Source organism: Saccopteryx leptura, chromosome 11 (assembly GCF_036850995.1).
Source record: "Saccopteryx leptura isolate mSacLep1 chromosome 11, mSacLep1_pri_phased_curated, whole genome shotgun sequence".
Lineage (NCBI taxonomy): Eukaryota > Metazoa > Chordata > Mammalia > Chiroptera > Emballonuridae > Saccopteryx > Saccopteryx leptura.
In genome coordinates this window covers 20,708,474-20,729,539 of record NC_089513.1, presented here as the reverse complement: position 1 = coordinate 20,729,539, position 21,066 = coordinate 20,708,474, and the positions used below count along the sequence as shown (strand labels likewise).

General features: G+C 38.6%; 1 protein-coding gene across 3 annotated transcripts in view; it reads right to left on the bottom strand.

The window, feature by feature from the left end:
* The window catches only part of DYM (dymeclin), a 303,872-nt gene that overhangs the window by 122,419 nt on the left and 160,387 nt on the right, over positions 1–21,066 (bottom strand). For 2 of the 3 annotated variants that reach the window (XM_066352275.1, XM_066352273.1), the window contains exon 14: positions 6,563–6,727. The exons of the other annotated variant lie outside the window; for it this stretch is intronic. In XM_066352275.1, the coding sequence (XP_066208372.1) occupies positions 6,563–6,727 (165 nt within the window). The remainder of the gene's footprint in view (positions 1–6,562; positions 6,728–21,066) is intronic. 3 annotated transcript variants of the gene reach the window in all.

Below are 21,066 nucleotides of genomic sequence, written 5' to 3'. Positions count from 1 at the left end.
GAAACCATAATGGTTTAAGCGGGATAATACATTTCATTTCATGTCACTGAAGAGGCACAGAAATCAATAAAGCACAGAGCCACAACAGAAATTATTAAGACAGTATCACATGAAAAATTATTACTATGGCTTCAAATATTTATTCAGTACAGATTTAGTGAGTGGCATGTACTATGACAAGACTGTTCTAGCAATTTTTAAAAACTCTTTTGAGGAAACTCATTAGAACACTGTTAGTTTAGACTAAAGATGCACTCCTTTCAAAGCAATAAAACGGCACCCAATGTAATTTGTTAAACCACAGGATTTAAAAGATGTACCAAATAGGTAAAAACACTCCTAAATTTGAAAGTGCTACAGTTTAGGTACAGAAATGACTTAATGTTGTACTCAGAATTATAAATCTATTCAGTTAAAAAAGGAAAAAAAAAAAGAATTTATACATATTCTAAAGTAAGCCATGGGAGAAATCTCCTGTGATCACAGATCAGGGGACTCCTGTTTATTCCATACACCATTTCAGCTCTTTGCCAATTAATAAAATAATACTACATTATGTTGGCAGGGGTAAAAAAAGCCACAAACATACATTTAACTTGGGCAGTGAATGGAGGGTAAAGAAAAAGAGGAAAACTTATAATTTAAGTTTGTATAATGTTTTTAAATGCCTCAAAAATAAACTTAAAATGATTAAAAAGTATATCATGCATATTTAACTAATACTCCACAACATTTTCATACATTATCTAGCTCTTGTCCATTTGAATATAATTTTATACAGTTTTTTAATAGCCTTAATTTTATACTTTTTCACTTAACATATCAAATGTTTTCCATATTTCTACTTATATTTTTCTTTATAGTAGTTTTTACTGATTTTGAGAGAAAGAGAGAGAGAGAGAGAGAGAGAGAGAGAGAAGGGGGGAGGGGCAGGAGCATCAACTCCCACATGTGCCTTGACCAGGCAAGCCCGGGACTTCAAACCAGTGACCTCAGTGTTCCAGGTCTACGCTTTACCCACTGCGCCACCACAGGTCAGGCTCTTTCTGATATCTTTAATGGCTGTTTGCTATTCCATTGAGTTGACAAATTACAGTTTACTTGATCATTCCCTTATTTTATTCCTAAATAAAATTTCCTTAAGTTCTTTCTCTACAATAAATTCCAAGATATTAATATTTTGAAGCCTTTTGATAGCTATTTCTTTATAACAATCCACTGTTTTCCCCATTCTTTATCTTACATGTGGGCTTACCAGCACAGGTTTTTGTCTCTTTTATAAGAGTTCTATGTAATGTTCTAACTAAATTAGTTGCATGTAAACTCTCAATTTAAGGGCACCTTTTTCTACTTTTGTCTTCTGAAGAGAAGAGCCATAATTTTCGATAGATTCTTCAAGAGTTCTATGTCCTCCACCTGCTTAATTTTATAAGGAAAACATACTAAGCGGAGCTCCAGTGGCGCAATCGGTTAGCGCGCGGTACTTATACAGGAAAACATACTGTTTAAAACAATATGTTAGAAAATAACTGTAAAACATTGCCAATGGTCTTTCTCAGCTTCCTAGCATACAAACTAAAACCCTGAGTTAAGAGTAACTCAAAATAAGCAGTACCACTAAACGAGAATCATCTCAACACTAAACTTCTCCTTGATTTCTCCTGTCTCAGGCCCAATTAAAACAATATTAAAAAACCAATATTAGCACCTGTGCTTTTGACATCAGAAAAATATATAAATTAATTATTTAATAATAAAGAAAAACAGGTATGTTCTTTCATGGATCTCGCCTAAAACTTATTCACCACTCCTCCCTGAAACCTAAGAAAGCAGGACTTAGGGCTGGACACAGGCCCTGGCCGGGTGGCCCAGTGGAGAGAGTGTAGCCCTGGCATACCATGGTCGCGGGTCAGATCCCCAGGCAGGGCACGTATGAGAAGCAACCACTGAGTGTACAACTAAATGGAACAACCAAGTGGAACGAGTGGATGCTTCTCTCCTGCCCTCTCTCTTTCTTTCTCTCTCTCTTTTTCTCTCAAGTCAAAGGAAAAGTGTTTTAAAAATCTGGACATAATGATCTAGGCAGTCAAAGCATTTGACTTAATGTATGTAGTTACTAGTAATGTTAAACTTCTCAAACGCTCACTCAAAATTCTAAATTTGATTTTTATAGACATGAGCTCTCAGGTTAGTAATCTGAGAGGGATCTCAGTGCTCCTAAAGGTAAAAAAGAGAAGCCACCAGTTCTGCTGGGCTTACAGCCTTAGGAGTATGACTCTACAGAGAAAGATGAACAAAATCAATATACCAGATTTAAGTGAGAATAAACGTAAAGCCCTGCAATGAGGCTCAAATAATTAAAAGTACAAGTCTAGGGAGATGTGTGTTCCTGTGAAAAGGACATGGGAATTTTTCTTTAGCCAAGGTATACCTAGCCTCATAAAGCAGTGAGGTTTGTCTTAGGACAACTACAGTATAACTTATAACTATAATTTATGTAGTTTTAATTAATTTATTTTTATTTTATTTTTTTACAGAGACAGAGATAGAGTCAGAGAGAGGAATAGACAGGGACAGACAGACAGGAACAGAGAGAGATGAGAAGCATCAATCATCAGTTTTTCGTTGTGGTGCTTTAGTTGTTCATTGATTGCTTTCTCAAATGTGCCTTGACGGGGGGGGGGGGGGGGGGGGGGGCTACAGCAGACCAAGTAACCCCTTGCTCCAGCCAGCAACCTTGGGTCCAAGCTGGCAATGGTCTCGAACCTGGGTCCTCTGCATCCCAGTCCGACACTCTATCCACTGCGCCACAGCATGGTCAGGCTATGTAGTTTTAATTTATAAAGGTCAATATTATAAAGTACAACTGAAGTATAATATCCACTTCTGGATACGAAATTTTATGATGGGTGCTGACAGATACAGATCATCCAGGAAGATAAGAAAAAGACTAACCTAAAAATCATGTTTCAGGAATGGTTCAAGTAATACCTGGCTATTTAAAAAAGCTAAAGAAAAAAGATTATGGGAAGTCATGACATAAGTCTTTAAAAAGCTGAAGGGCTCTCATAAGCAGCAAAGCTTATATATTTGTGTGTTTCTCTCAAGCAGAGCCAGACCAGTATGTGAAAGTCATCGACAGGAGGACTTGTATGACAATCTTTCCAACAATGAAACAGCAAGAACTCCACTGCCTCCTGCGGTGGGAAGCGCCCAGCAGCTGTCAGGGAGGTTGTAGTAAGAGTTCTCACATTGGAAAGAAGTTTACAGGCAAATGACCGAACTTTCTACCTATAGCAGTAATTCATGTTAGACTAACATGAAGTTCTTTCTAAAGGAATAAGCTTTTATTTCTCTGTATGATATTCTGCATAACGAAAAGCCATTTGAAATTGTGAAGTGAGTCTGTGATTACTCCTTTCAAATACTTGGCTTGGTTTGTTCTTCTGTGTACATAGCTGTTGAAAGAAAAATCTTTCAACTACAGGAACTAGATTACATTTGGCCATGTGTCACTGCACACGCAGGATGTTAGTCATTTGCAGATGAATGTGACACAGAGGTGATCAGATATTTCCTTTTATGCAAATCACACCCACATTCTGAGGTCTGTCCCAAATGGAAGAGAGTTCTGTAGCTGTCCCAGATTGCAAGTGGTGGGAGTGGGAAGGGAAGCCTATGGGGGAGGAGAAGAGGCCTGAGCTCCTGAGCCCATCTCTCCAACCACTGAGCCTTATTTCTTCTATGCTGTTGAAGAAAAGTGGACAGGGCCTGGCAGAATTTGGAGGCCAACAGACAGCATATCTGGTGCAAAAGCTCTGGAATGAGGTGAGAGAAGACAGGAGACTGTCAGAGACAGGACAGGCTTGCAAGGGGACTTCAAAAACTCTATTTTCTTAGCCACTTATCTGGGCCTGACCTTTTCTTACAGATGCACCCTAGAGGCTCGCTTTTCAGTCCTGAAAAGAAGGCCTTCTTACTGAAACCCACCCTTCGGAGAGTGAATACCTTAAAGCTCAGCTGAGATACTGAATGAACCACCACCTGGGGAAGAGAAAGCAACCAGTGTGGGCAAGGGCTGAGGGGTCCAAGATCGGTGCTAAAGGAGGACGTGGAGAACAGGAAAGATACGCTGTGCTGACTCGGAAACTGAGTGTCCACTTAACTCTGCCGGGCGTTAGGTGACAGGGCTGAGACTCGCACTTCTTTGGCCACATGGCATCTTCCTCTTTCCCCTTTCAACTTTCTACTTTTGTTCTCTCCTATTGTCTTCTTGCTCATTCACCTCCATTTCCTTTGGTCTTCCCAGTTGATCATGTATTTTTCTCTTCTGTTTGCTCCTGCAAGGTAAGGAGTGTGACTCCAGAGGAAAGCAGACAGTGGCCTCTGTCACAAATGGCAAAACTTGCTGCAACTAGTGTTAGTGAAGGTTAACCATGTGCCAGGCATGAAGCACTGTAAGCTGTGTACTGAGGAATAGGCAGAGCGCCCACCCCCAGGAAGTGTACAGTCTGGGAAGCACAGACACGGTGCTCATGAAGATACACACAAAGAAAGAACAGAAGCCACACAGTGTGATGGTAACTGTAGGTGCTACTGGCTAGGCCACGGTGTCCAGCTACATGGCCAAACACTGGTCCAGGTGTTGTTGTGATGGTATTCGTGAATGTGATTAACACAATTATCTGACTTTATTTATTTTTGTTTTTTAATTTTTTTGAAGATTTTTATTGATTTTTTTATTTTTTATTTTTGAGAGAGAGAGAAAGGCAGCGGGGAGTGAGGAGCAGGAAGCATCAACTCGCAGCTGCTTGTTGTATGTGCCCTGACTGAACATGCCTGGGGTCTCGAACTGGCAACCTCAGCACTCCAAGTTGATGCCCTTATCCACTGTGCCACCACTGGTCAAGCTAGTCAGTTGACTAAGAGAAGAAGATTACCCTTTGTAATGTGAGTGAAGACCTTAGGAGCAAATACTGAGGTTTCCTGAGGAAGAAGGAATTCTGTCTCAAGACTATAACATAAAAATCCTGAGTTGCCAGCCTGTTGGCCGCCCTGTGAATTTAGAATTTCAGACCACAACATCAACGATGACCTGAATTCCCAGCCTGCCCTACAGATTTGCCTTGCCAGCCCTGACAATCACCAGAGCTAATTTTCTAAAATAAATCTCAACCACTCTCAACCTCTCTTCCTCCCCTACACACACACACACACACACACACACACACACACACACACACACACACACACACTATCTCTCTCTCTCTCTCTCTCTCTCTCGGTTCTGTTTCTCTGGAGTACCCTAACATACTAGTAATCAAGGACAACATCAATTACAATGCCCGTTTAAGAGGTTCAATGATTAGTATCAGCTCTCTCCATTCCTTGCAACCAGACAAGATCTATCTCCAATTCCTAAGAGTATTTACTTACCTAATATTCACTCACTTTGCATAAGAGTTGATTCTATTACTTTCACTTGCTTTTCTATCCCTTATTTTTTTATTTCTTAAAAATGTCTGTACCAATTCAATAAGACTCTGACCAACATCATTATGAGAGTCTTTATAATTTCTCTGCTACCAAGAACATGCTCTGTCGCCTTAGATGCTACACAGTCTTGTTTCACTCAGATATACTGAAGCTTCTGCATGTTTCTTCATGTGGAAAGATCTATTTTAATTTTAAATGTTTGCTCTTTCTAGAAGGTGGTCATGAGTTTTTTCCTTCTTTTAGTCTTTTGGCAGTGAAGACAGTACCTTCAAACACAATATGAGTTAACAGTACTGTGCTAATATAAGTCATCTCTGATTTATAGAAAATGTGTGTTAAAAATGTCAACTGTAAACTACAAAGCAGCAATGTCATACTGCCCCTCTAGGTCGGAGCATGGTCCACACTAAACAGCTTATTCTTCTGACACTTGATATTGATGGCTACCCTCTTTCTTACTACTCCTACCATTGTTATGCTTAATCTATAGTCATCCATGACACACTGCAACTCACTGACTTCATACCTGCGCTTTGTGTAAGTAAAATGAGTGAGAAATACAAAACCCCAATGGCTTATTTGTACTTTCTTATAAAATCAAACCTGCTCAGCTGAATATGCCTCTATCAAAACATGGGTGGACTCTCACAGCCAACAATCAGATGTGCTTGCAGAGTGAGGGAGAGAACTCAAAATTCATATGCAATTAATAGTAATTTTGTCTATTTCATATACAAACCAGAGCACCCCCAACTATAAATAGACCAAAAGATTTATGAATTAAACCAAAAGATTTCCAAATTGAACAAAGTATAGAAAAGTTCTCTCAAGTTTACACGACAATTATGTGATTGGAAGCTTTTCTCTCTCCCATGAAACATGACATAAAGTGTCTAGACATTTGTAAGGAAACAAATCCCAGCCATTATTTTAAAGCATTATTTTGTATCATTTTAAGTAGAAATTTCCTCTTTAATCACTTAATTGACATGTCCCATTAAAACATGCAATTACCAGTCACAGACAGCATGCAGCATGCAGTAAACGGACAGCAGAGGTTAATAACCTGGAAGCATAGGATCTGAGAATGTGAGAGCAAGTTAAAGACAAGAGCTCCTCTCCATTGTCACTGAGGCTTGAGAAGCAATGCTGAAGCGTAGAACAGTGAGAGTGGGGGAAATACAGTTTGTCCAACACATAAACATATCTCCGCAAGTGGCGGCAGGTATAACTGAAAGACAAGGGTAAAAGAAGAAAAACAGAAAAAGAGTTTTCCTTTGAAAAATTAACATACTCAATGTCCTCAAAGCTTTGTATGTATTTTCACTAGTTGGTGCCCAAGGGGGGTGGGTTGGGGGACAACTGTTAAAAGAGAATATAAAAAAAGAAAAAAGAAAATGAACAACCTGATTTAAAAATGGGCAAAAGACCTAAACAGACACCTCACTAAAGATGATGTACAGATACCAAATAAGCATATGAAAAGATGTTCCACACCATAACCTATAAAGGAAATGCAAATTAAAACAATGAGATACGACCACACACTTATTAGAACGGCCAAAATCCAGAACATCAACAACACCAAATGCTGGTGAGGATGTGAGCAGCAGGAGCTCCTGTTCACTGCTGGCAGGAGTGCACAATGCTTACAGACACTTTGGAAGAGTTGCGGTTTTCTTATAAAACTGAATATACTCTTAACATATGACCCAGAAATCATGCTCCTCGGGCTTTACCCAAAAAAACTGAAAACTTATGTTGACATAAAAACCTCCATACAAACGTTTATAACAGCTTTACTCATAACTGACGAACTTGTAAATAACCAAGATGTCCTTCAGTAGGCGAATGGGTCAATACACTGTGGTACCTCCACAAGATGGAATATTATCCAGTGCTAGAGAAATGAGCTATCCAGCCATGAAAAGAACAGGGGAGTCTTAAATGCCTATTGCTCAGTAAATGAAGCTAGTCTGAAAAGGCTTCATGCTGCATGATTTCAACTCCATGACATTCTAGAACAGGCAAAACCACTGAGGCAGTAAAAAAATGAGGGCTTGGGCAGTGGGGAGGGAGGGTTGACTAGGCGGAGCACAAAGGATTTCTTAGGGAAGTACAGCTATTCTGCATGATACCATAAATGGTGGTTAGATGTCAGCACAAATTTTTCAAAACCATAGAATGTACAATGCCAAGAGTGAACTCTAATGTAAACTGTGGTCTTTGGGTGATAAGGATGTCTCAAGGTGGGTCATTGTAACAAATGTATCGCCTCCGGTGCAGGAAGTTGAGAGCAGGGAAGGCTGTGTGTAAGGGGAGGCAGGGGCTATTGGGAATTCTCTGTACTCTCTGCTCAATTTTGCTGTGAATCTAAAATGGCTCTTAAAGAAAACATCTATTTAAAAAGAAAAAGATATACCGACAGGGGGGAAAGTCTCAAACTATGATGATGTCTCTAGTTGGTGATGTGAGGTATCTTCTCATTACAGTGTTATATATACATTCCTGGAAGCTGGGCAATGGCACCACAGCAATACGGAAGACCACACGGCACAGAGACCATTAGGACTCGGCCCAGCCACAGCAGCTTCATAACAGTGGGCACTTGATATCTCTAAGCCTTAATTCCACAAACTGCAACACAGAAGTAAAAACTTTAAATTACTCCAAAATTTTATAGTAATATTATAAAACGTAAAATAATGAGAATTATTATTGGCAGGGCAATTTCACTCATGCCACATTTCAGCCCACTTGAAAATAAGTGTGAAAGAGGAAAACACCAAATCAACCTGACAGGGTAAATCAACAAAACAGTGAACACATCAATGGCTATGCCTACACTAGCAGTCTCTGAGACCATGTCTAAAGAACCACACTAAAAGTGCACCAAGTTTCCAAGAGTCAGCAGATGATTTTTAAAGTGTTGATCTCAAAATAAAACTAATAGACTGACAGATTTGAAATGGGCAAATTTCCACAAATGAACAATCTAATCATCCATTCAACCAACTAAGCAACCTATCTACTAATCAGCCAAGCAGTATCTACTATGCTCGACAGCAAAGTCAGGGTGAGGAAGAAAATATACTCCTTACCTGTGTGAGGCTTACAAGACAGAAGGAAATATAGATATTAGACAATAACAAAATCCTAATAAAATTTCATAATTCCAAAATGTAATCAGCACTATACAAGGAAAGTACAGGGTGCTCTAAGAGGAGTAAAATGAAGATCTCCCAGAGATCTGGAGGTTGAGAAAGGGCTCTTGCAGTGTGAACTTTAAGCTGGCATCTTAAGGAAGAATGAAAGTTGGCTAAATAAGGAGTGGGCGCTGGGGGAGGGGAAGGCGAATAAGCCAAAAATCTATTACAAGCATACTTAAATGTGGGAAGGAGAAATAAAAATTAATAACCTTCCTCTATTTAAAAAACAATTCGTTTTTAAAGATACAATGATTCCATTATAATAACGACCAAAAAAAGGTGCAATACCAAAGAATAAATCTAAAAGATATATATAAATAGACTGAAATAGGATAGGAACATAGTATAAGAGAAAGGTGGCCCTTTAAAACAATGTATCAGGCCCTGGCCGGTTGGCTCAGTGGTAGAGCGTCGGCCTGGCATGCAGGAGTCCCGGGTTCGATTCCCAGCCAGGGCACACAGGAGAAGCGCCCATCTGCTTCTCTACCCCCCCCCCCACCCCCGTCTCCTTCCTCTCTGTCTCTCTCTTCCCCTCCCGCAGCCAAGGCTCCACTGGAGCAAAGTTGGCCCGAGCGCTGAGGATGGCTCTATGGCCTCTGCCTCAGGCACTAGAATGGCTCTGGATGCAGCGGAGCAACGCCCCAGATGGGCAGAGCATTGCCCCCTGGTGGGCGTGCCAGGTGGATTCCGGTTGGACACATGCGGGAGTCTGACTGCCTCCCCGTTTCCAACTTCAGAAAAATACAAATAAATAAATAAATAAATAAATAAATAAATAAATAAATAAATAAATAAAACAATGTATCAGATAAATTATTCAATAAATGGTGTTAAGATTAATGGGTAGATAAGTAGAAAAAATAGAGTTGACTATCTTACCTTTTTTTTTTACACACTTAAGTTCTTGGTGATTAAAGGTACATCATGTCTATAAATTTATTCTCAAATGTTCCAGAAAATAGACACAATGATACAGCAAATATAGTAAAATTTTAATTTTAGGAATCTGAGTGAAAGATTAAAAAATCTTTACACGGCCCTGGCCGGTTGGATCAGCGGTAGAGTGTCGGCCTGGCGTGTAGGAGTCCCAGGTTCGATTCCCGGCCGGGGCACACAGGAGAAGTGCCCATCTGCTTCTCCACCCCTCCCCCTCTCCTTCCTCTCTCTCTCTTCCCCTCCCACAGCCAAGACTCCATTGGAGCAAAGTTGGCCCAGGTGCTGAGGATGGCTCTGTGGCCTCTGCCTCAGGCACTGGGGTGGCTCTGGATGCAACAGAGTGACGCCCCAGATGGGCAGAGCATCGCCCCCTGGTGGGCATGCCGGGTGGATCCCGGTCGGGCGCATGTGGGAGTCTGTCTGACTGCCTCCCCGTTTCCAGCTTCAGAAAAATGAAAAAAAAAAAAATCTTTACACTATTTTTACAAGTCTGCAATTTCAAGATAAAAGATTTTTTAAAAATATTAAGAACTCATTTAATCTTAATCTAAAACATAAAGAAAACAGAACTAGTCTTTTTGATATAGTAAATAATACCCATTTTAAGATTTAGTACTGAAATCTAGAGTCCCAAAATGTCATTCTGCTCTCTATTCTAAAAGCTTAGGATATCAGAAAAACTACAGCGTGGGAAATAAGCAAATGTGGTCTGGAGTTAGCCCATAAAAAACAGCCACTTCATAAAAAATAAATCTCTTCAGTGCCTTCTTATATGAAGACATCCAAGGTTGTGCAATGTATAGTTCTGAAATGTTACTTGATATGGTTATGCTTCACCGAAGTCAAGTATGAAAATGTTCTTTCCTAGAGGAACATTTAAGTCTGCAAAAGACCCAGAAAACCACAAGCAAAAGAGTGATACTTAAAAAAAGGGACCCCAGAGTCAGGCTTCCAAATAATGTAGTTTATGGCAGTGACTATAATCTTCACACAACATCAGGGTGGCTAAGTCTTCTGTGGACCTGTATGAAATTTCTGGTGGACCGGTGCTGGTCCACAGGCTGGTGCTGGAAAACTACTGGTTTACAGCATTTTGATGATAAAATTGCAACATTTTCAGAGGAACTTTTTACTAATTTATTTTCTTATTTATGTGTTTAACAAACTTTAAAAAACCAAAAATCCCAAGAGATGATGATAAGCAGGTTAAACTTTATGGGCTATCTAGAATATCCTGTGTATGCCTTTTCAATCCCCCTATCGTTGTTTTTTGGGGTTTTTTTTTGTTTTTGTTTTTTGTAGAAAAGGCTTGTTACCAGATTCACCAGTTGATAAAAACCACCAAGAAATTAAATTAATAACAAATGTTTAGAACCTATATGAAGAAAATTATAAAAACTTACAATTAGGCATAAAAGGGGTCTTGAATAAATAAAGAGATGCCAGCATGGTTCTGGATGAAAAGTTAAAATATAAAGGATGTCTTTATCCTCTACAGATTTAAAATCCCAATAGAAATGTTTGATTTTCACAATGTAATTCTCTCATAGTGGTTCTAAATATCTTTTATTTAAGTGTCCATTTTAAATACCAATAAAAGATATGGATCTCCTTACAGAAAAATGTACCAAGTCATATAAACACAAACTTTTATATAAAATTTCAAGATCCTCACAGGGCCCGTGAACCCATTCCTATTATCCCTATGTCCTACATTCATGAAGTACGAGTATTGGGATCCTGTGCAGAAGAAGAAATAAATTAAAGAGTCAAGAAGACTGAGAAGGTATAATCAGGAGGAATCTAACCTTATGTTATTAAAATATGTAAGAATATCACAATAGTAGTGAATGGTACTAGAAGAAAAATAGACATATATTTCTGCTTGAATAAAACATGATGCCATTCACTGAGGCAGGGAACAGGAAAGAGGATCAAGGAGGGGTGGGAAAGGACAAGATTTGCATATTAGACATGCTGAGTTTGAGATGACTCTGAGCCACTGAAAAGATTATCAAGTATCTGACTAGGCAAAATTGTCTCAGAGGTCTATAGATAGGTGTGGCCTAGAGCTGTGTGTTGAATAGGCCGCAATGGCTGAGATCACCAACAAAAGGAGTCGAGAGAGAAGGGGGTCTAGGAGTGACCTTGAGAAAGGTCAACATTTCATAGTTTCATAAATTTAGATAGGGGAAGATATACCTGCACAGAACTTTTGAGGAGTGGCCAAAAAATACATAAAAGAAGAAGAGACTCTTTTGAGGAAAGAGTAGTTAACAGTGTTAAACACAATTAAAAAGGCAAACAAAATGGAAAATGAACATTGGGTTTAGCAATATGGAAGTCATCAGTGACCAAGAGTCTTTTATGTTGGAAAAATAAAAAAATATCATTCATTAAAACACAACCACACATAGAAGACTTATCTTTAATCCCACTAATTGGCTCATTTACATGTATTAAATATAATTAAGTTTCCAGGAGAGATTCTGTAAACCAAAAAATATATTAAATAGCACACACACACACTTTTCAAAGTATAAAACGTCCATTACAATGTGGATATCTAATGCTCTCCAAGAAAATGAGCACAGGAAAATCTGGGCTGAAAGTCAGGAAACTACACAACAGTGGTGGAAGCACAACACTGAATCATTTAACTCACTGGCAGCAGAAGCCATTTTTCCTGGAGCTTAATCCATTGCCAGCAATGAAGACCCTGGGAATCTCCAGTATAAAGGATTAACAGACTGGACAAAGCACTGGAAAATACATGGAAAGGAACAATCCAGTACTTGCTCAGAAGGGATGAAATGACTAATATCAAACTACCAGAACTAGAAAGTAATAGCAATTCTAATAATAAAAAAGGACCTCTTTAACAATATAACATTACAGTATAAACTTCTTTTCTGTGGTTTGTTTTATCTCAGTTGCTAAAGAAATTCAAAAATCATACAATTCCCTGAATTTGTAACATATAACATTTTAATAAATTAGAATTTTTACTATCATTAATACTTGAAATTTAATCAAATCCTGTTGATTTAAAAATCTTTCAATAAGTACTTTCATCCTAAATTAGCTATTTATTTTTGAATATAAGTGCATTAATAAAGACTTAAGATGTAAATCTTACTAGAAACTTAAAAGCCAAATATTTTAGGCAATTTCACAATTTTTTCAAATTACTTATTCCTGATTTAAAAATATTTCTTATAATCAGATATAAATTTGGTATTATCTATAAGATTAATCATATTTTCTTAAAGGAACAAACTTTATTTCCAAGAATGTTTTTGAGAACACCAACTTTTGAAGACTTGATCAAAGTTTACTCAATAGAATCTCACTCTCCACTTTATAGTAAATAAAGTAGATAAAAGCACTGATTTTCATATACTACCAAACTCAAGGGCACAAGGTACTTGAAAATAAAATTTTTAAAAAGTTTTATAAACAGTAAAGGTAATATGTACCAGATACCTAAAAATATTAGACTAAGCAGATAAAAATTTACACGATACGCATTGAGTACGCTATTGTCCTTCGTTTTAAAGATGTTAAAATCTACATATTATTGTGTGGATAAACAAATCAATTTATTACCAGCATTCCTTTCTTCATAGCATATGCATAAAAGATGTCTTCTGACTTTGGATAAAGCAGCTATTTAAGAGGAATGTTGTCGTGGCTCTCCATTGCAGACATTCGCTCTGTGAATGCCCAATATGGCCAAGCAGCAATGTGTAACTGGCTGGGTTCCCAGCAGTGCAGTTATGCTATATGGCTTCAAGTTATATTTCAGTGTATTGATAGCATGATGCTGTCTGCTCTACTTGTGGTCTAGTAAGCAAGGTTTAAGATGTTCCTTCCATGTTCCTTTCTAACACTTTCTTCTCATGAACTTAGAGTTAGGAGGAAGGGATCACTAACAAATTTCATAAGAAAAGAAAATGTACTTGAAAATAAGTTTTGATTGAATGCTTACAATTTATATTTTAAAAGACACCTTTCAGTATGTTATTATGTTGCTCCTTGTGCCAAGGGAAGTGGTGGCTTGACAGAGCACACATTAAAATGATGACTGCCATAGATGCCAAATTGGTTCAAGTGAAGGTGGAGTTGATGGAAGGAAAAAAAGAACTAAAGCACATGCTCATTACAGAAATAGCTTTCAACAACACAGAACTCAGCCTGAACATTTTTTTTTTTTAAACAGGGACAGAGAGAGAGTCAGAGAGAGGGATAGATATAGGGACAGACAGGCAGGAACGGAGAGAGATGAGAAGCATCAATCATCAGTTTTTCGTTGCGACACCTTAGTTGTTCATTGATTGCTTTCTCATATGTGCCTTGACTGCGGGCCTTCAGCAGACCGAGTAACCCCTTGCTCGAGCCAGCGACCTTGGGTCCAAGCTGGTGAGCTTTTTGCTCAAGCCAGATGAGCCTGCGCTCAAGCTGGTGACCTCAGGGTCTCAAACCTGGGTCCTCTGCATCCCAGTCCGATGCTCTATCCACTGCGCCACCGCCTGGTCAGGCAGCCTGAACATTTTTAATTTTACTTTTACACATTATCTGCAGAAATTAAAAAAATTGTTTTAAAAAAGCTAGTCTTTGGGGGACATAAATGATGACTATATACTAGATTCAGAAGTGTTCCTTGGTCTACACATCTGTTAACACTGGCGTGGTATAAACACTAAGAATGTAATGCAAAGACTAAGTTCACAAATATAGGTATAAAATAGCATATTCAGCACATTTTATGACCATCAAAGATCTTGCTGACTTCTAAAGTCATTATATTTTACAAACTCTCTCTTGACAAAAAGGCACAGAAAGATTTATAGCCATTATAAAATTCTTCTGAAAAATATGAGTTTTAAGTTTTGATTCTTCAACATACATGCCACAAATATTACATCAGTGAAGTTAGATAATCTGGAGCCATGAAAAAGGGCCAATTCTGCTGAGACTGATTAAATATTTATGTCATACCCTTTCTATAGCAGAGTTGGAAAAATACACACAAGATAAAATGTTTTATACAATCATAAGACTTGAAAATCTATTGAGGTCATTAAAAAGAAAATGTGTTCATATAAAGAAATTATGCTAATAACTCATCATCAGAAGACCATCTCAGAGCCAATTTTCATTTGTGGTCATGAATATACACTGAAGTATCCAAACTCCCTCACCCTTTCACCCACATGGGTGTGGTGAAGCACACACAGCCCACATCTGTGAGCTGGCAGGCAAGGATTACGGGTGCTGTCTGTTACAGGAATGTGGTCATCCTGAAATTGAAGCTCACTGCCGTAGGTGGGTAGAGATGAGAAGCCTGATCTTGGTTGCCTCAGCTCAAGACTCTCATCAGCCGAAATGAAATATTAGCTTTTCTAGCGCAGTAGCTAACAGGCACACCAGGACATCGGATCCTGGGGAACACACAGGCCATGCATTCTTTTGTCTCTGGGTCTTTGCACCTGCTGCCAACTAGCTAGAGATGCCCACTCCACCTCCTTGTCCTTCTGGCAAGCTTCTCCTCCATTTATTTTTTTGCAACAGAGACAGAGAGAGAGACAGAGAGAGGGACAGACAGACAGGAAGGGAGAGAGATAAGAAGCATCACTTCGTTGGGGCTCCTTAGTTGCTCATTGCCTGCTTTCTCATATGTGCCTTGATGGGGAGGGGGCTACAGCAGAGCGAGTGACCCCTTGCTTAAGTCAGTGATCCCTTGCTCAAGCCAGCGACCTTGGGCTTCAAGCTACTGACCTTTGGGCTCAAGGCAGCGACATGGGGTCCTGTCTATGATCCCACGCTCAAGCCAGCGACCCTGTGCTCAAGCTGGTGAGCTGCACTGAGACTTTCCCCTTGCTTCAGGCACATCTGGTGCTTTCCCTTCTAGGTCCCCACCTGTGCCTGGTGCTTACTGCCAACATCTTACACTGTCTTTATATTTATTGCCCCTCTCAATCATAACCTCTTTAAAGGCAGATCCTGAATTTTTATTTTTGTTTCCCTAGCACCCACCACAATGCCTGGCATTAAGAAAGCAAATATTTATTGATTCACTAGAGTAAAACTGACAAAAATGAATGTCCCGTATTCAATGCTCCGTGAGTTTTCTTGTTTATAAAAGTTTCTATGCATTTATATTATACTGACAATCGCCCTTTAGGCTGGGCTGGGATTCAGAGTCATAACCATAAACATAAAATTACTTCCTTCCTTAGGAGTGAGCAAAGGACTATAAATCACTGGCAACAGGAACTTATATAATAATTTCTCTCTAAGGCTGTAACTGCTTATTTTTTTTTTAATCTAAAAGAATTCCATGATTTATCTACTTTGCTGAAACACAAAATATTCAATCATTTTAATCATCTCCACCCCTCCAACCAAACAAACTTTCTATTTTCTTTCAATTGAATAGAAAAGTGAAACAGCATGATTAACCTCAAAACTGGCCATACTGAAATGATTCTGAAGACTTACTAGCTATCACTTCATTCATTCCCTGAATTACTTTACATTATTTTGGATTCAAATCAGCAACAATCAACCAACCTCTAGAACTAGGTGCCTTATGAAAGGATTCATTTCCTTTTTGAGACAAACATTAACATTTCCTATGTTAGACATAGGAAATGGCAAGATGAGGTGACATATCAAGAAAGAAAAAGGGGAAAGCTTATTGTGCAAAGCAGACAGACTAAAATGCCTTTTTTTGGTGACTTTTAATAGAAGGAGAAAGCAGGCTACAAGGATGCCCTACATCATTATGGAAGGCACATAGGTGCTCACATATCTAGCATCTGAACAAACAGTAACTAGTTCTTTGACCTTTACCATCTTTATTTGGTATATAATCTGTAACAAAGTTAACCAATGGTTACCCATCAAGCAGTGTATACTCTAGTTAAAGATTTAAGATATAAACATACTAAATATTAAGTGATAAGAAAACAATACAAGTCATATCACAATTCCATATATACTGCTCACAAAAATTAGGGGATATTTCAAAATGAATATGACACAATAAAAAAAAGCATTTGATTTTTTTTTTTATTAAACAAGCACATCAGAAAAGCAAACAAATCAAAGAAAGTTGTTTGGTTATACAAATGAGACACAAAACCAACTTTTATTTCACTGGTGAAAATGTACTATACAAAAGGCTGAAAGTACTGGAGTATCTGCAAGTTCCCTGATCCCTAATTTTTGTGAGCAGTATGTTTATTTACTAATGACAAAATAATAAACCTATGACAACAGGAAGTAAAATAATAGGGACAGAAAAGCATACTGTAGATTATAGAGAATTAAGTAATTGGGAGAAAAATATTAAGTAGAAATTGTGTCATCCCAAAAGATGTGTTGAAGTTTTAACCCCAGAACTTCAGGATATCATCTTACTTAGAAATGAGGTTGTGCAGACGTAATTAATTGAGATAAAGTTATACTGGAATAGGGTGGGCACTTAATCCGATATGACTAGTGCCCTTAAAAGAAAAAAAGACACAGAGACAGAAATATACAGTGAGAAGATGGCTGTGTGATGACAGAAGCAAAGATTAGAGCAATGCGACTACAAGCCAAAGACACCAAGAACTGCCAGCAATCACCAGAGGCCGAAAGAGGGAAGGACAGACTCTCCAGTGTTTCCGAAGAAGCATGGCTTTGCCGGTATCTTGATTTTGGACTGCTAGCCAATAAATTCCCATTGTTGAAGCTCCTAGTTTGTGGTGCTTTATTATAGCAGCTGTAGAAAATAATAAGGTGGGCAAGATGTGTCTACTCAATTGGAAATGACGTGAACAGGATGTGATACACGACGTGATCCCTTCCCTGAGGGCTCAGTGGACTCTCGGGGCTGAGGTGGGTAGACTAGATGATGGGCAGAAACTTGTTTGGCAGCTGAGAACAGCAGCAGTGGACGGGCCTTTCTATTGGTTTCAATTTCATCATCTCCTCAAATGGAGGACTCAAGAAACCTGTTCTCAACCATTTTCCCACCACCAGAAAACTGGCCAACAGATGCACCTTAATACACACTTGTGTACAGCTTCCAAGTAGCTAGCTCAACCTGCTCTTTTTCTTCCCAACCTAGAAAGCATATAGGCATGTAAGAGAATAAAAGGGATGTTCACAGGTTAACTTTGAATCCATTCTAATTTATATTACAAAAGAAACAATTACTTTATCATTAGAAACAAATTACCTGCAAGATACCTCAGACCTTCTTAAATAAGACTTCTCTGACCAGCCAGCTCCCTGTCACCATCATCTCCCTCATTAGTCCCCTAGTCATTCATTTCCACTCATTAGTCCCCTAGTTCATCTGTTAACTTGTCCATTACCTGTGTCCCTGCTCAAGAACCCCAGGACTGTCTGGTCCAGTGGTAAGAGAAGAGTCAGTTAATTACAGCCCGGCATAATATGATATTAAAAACGCCACAAATACACGGTAGAGGGTGGAGGGAATGGTGATGGAAAAGGAGATATGCAAACCTACGTGGGGAGACAGGAAAAAGGGTCTCAGAGGAAGCGATGCTAGGCTGAGACATGAAAGATAAACTGGAAGAATCACTAACCATATCATCTCTGCCTTGATGGTACTCATGAAGAAAAGCATTAGAACAAAGCAGAATCAGAAGATTTTCCAAAAATGTTCCTTCACATTCAACATATACCTTTTAAATATTCCTGATGTCAGCAGCTTCCAAGAACTTGTGATATAGCTTAAATACAGGAACAAAGGGCCCTAATCTTCTCTAAAATGGCAAGACTTACACAGCAGGTCCTTGAAAAATAATTCTTTCATTCATGGTTATACCATTATGTTGATGAGATGCTTCAGGAACTTAACTCTTGTTTATATAATTTAGCCTCTGGTATAACTGGTTTCATTATATGTAGGTTTCACTTAAAGTCACAGAGCCTATCCACACTGTTAAGTGAGGACTTACTGTACATGTGGTATAATCAAAATCTGCTGCACAAACTTCTGTCCTCCAGAAAAAAGAGCACTCTTTCCTTCACACTTTACCTGTGTATAGGTGCTGACTTTAACTCCAAGTGGTTCTGGCTGTCTGCAGCATAATTTTTCACTTAAAAAGCACTTTGATGTTTATAATCTATCATTTCAACATTAAGTCGATTTATAAAGGTACAAATGTGGCTTTAATAATGTGCAGTTGTAGCTTCTGTGTTTCAGATGGTAATCAGCTCAAGACAGACCACCATCAGAGCAGAAATCTGGAGGAGAAATGAGTGGAGAAGGACAAGGATGCTCGTGTCCTTTTCCAGTTCCAAGGCTGAAGCTCAGAGGCACAGCTGGAGGGGAGAATCTTCCACAACGGCCCCGTGCAGATGATGAGTAGACCTATCTCTCCAGAAAGGAAGCAAGGAGTTCAAATGTTTGCCAATTTTATCACTGCTCTTTTGATTCATTAAATTTCTCTTTTATCCATTATTTATTCTAACAGGTGGTAAAAAAGAAGGCTTATTTGTTGATGAAAGACTCAGCTCCATAAATTCCTTAAAATAATATCAACCACCAGTGTGGCCATCATAGCCAATTCAACGGAGAAAAGATAATTTTTTTGACAAACGTAGTTGGAATAATTACATAAACACATGCAATAATTCTTACTATTCTCAAAATAGTACTACTACCAGATACATGGGAACAAAATGAAGTGTCTTGTGCAATGACAGAAACATAACTTTTCACCAAAAATAAACTGCAGTTAGCATAAGTTTTCATGAAAAGCTTACAGCCTGACCTGTGGTGGCGCAGTGGATAAAGTGTCGACCTGGAACACTGAGGTCACCAGTTAGAAACCCTGGGCTTGCCTGGTCAAGGCACATTCCTCCCCTCTTTCTCTCACTTTCTCTCTCTCTCCCCCCTCTCTAAAATGAATTAAATCTTTAAAAAAAGAAAAGAAAAAAGAAAAGCTTACATACCTAAGTCCTACAGAAATAGCTCAGTATGTGTACTGGCCCAAAACAAACAAAAGGCTTATTAGCAAGGAATTATTTCTAGAGATCTTAATGGAAGTTGCAGGAAATAGTCAATGAAACACTAAATATTTAATTAAAAACACTTATTATACTTGGTTTGGTAGCCTGAGACATATGCCTTATAATTAAAAGAACAGATTTTCACCGTAAGAATCTACATTCTATGTTAACAGATAAAATTCTGTAGAAGGCTGTGAACCACAAAGACATAATAAACCCAAGTAGAAAAACTCAATACCTACATGTATAAATAAATATAAATGTAAATTCCCCCTTATGTGTTCCAAGACCCCCAGCAGATGCTGCAATTGCAGATAGTACTGAACCCCATATAGACTATGTTTTTCCTATGTGTACATAACAATGATAGTTTAATTTATAAATTAAGCATAGTAAAAGATTAACAACAATAAAATAGAATAATTATAACAACATACTATGACAAAAGTGACATGGGTGTGGTCTCTCTCGTTGCAGATGATGAGATGAAGTGAGGTGAACGACACAGAAATGGTGATGCAGTGTTAGGCTATTACTGAGCTGATGATGCAGCTACTAGGTGATGAATGGGCAGGCAACACAAACTGTGGATACACTAGACAAAGGGATGAGTCTGTCCCAGGTGGGACGAAGCAGGCTGAGAAAGGCATGCCATTTAAAACTCAGAAATTGATTTCTGAAATTTTCCATTTTTTATTTTCAGACTGTGGTTGAGTATGGATGAGGGGGCACTACTGTATAAAAAATACACAGTTTAAATAAGCAGCTGAACCTATTGATTTAATTTTAAAAACTGACTTCACTAATAATGCTAAAATAACGCTATTATTCTAATGTACAATACCCATCTTTTAGATATAACACCTTAGAAAAATAACACACTACCTTTTGAGAAGCTCAAGGAACCTGAAGATCAGCCTCATTATTTCATAGTTTAAAGAAGTGTTTTCTAATTTTCCTCTTAGCTATTTGTTCACGTAGGCAGGCATGTATACTTGTACTTAAAGCAGAGGAATCCTTTCTTCAAATGGAATCGGATGTGAAAGGGCAATGTGTGAGACAGGTACCAGGAGAGCAGAGCTCTGGGCAGAGTAAGATGCCCTGAGAACGACACCACTCCTGTTGCCACCACCTAGGACAGCAAGAGCTCTCAGGGAGCACAGAACAGAAAATCAGTCATGGAACCCTGGATTGGGAAGGACTTGATTTAATGGCCCATCAATCACTTAATGGCGCCTCCAAAGATCTGCAGCCACTGTTGAATAGCTTAAGCTAGTTTAGTCCTTCCCCAGGTTAAGGTGAAATGTAGGTCACAGTTACACTGCTCTACAGGAAACACTGAAACATATGAGATAGCTCCCACACCCCTTTTATTCATGAGCATCAG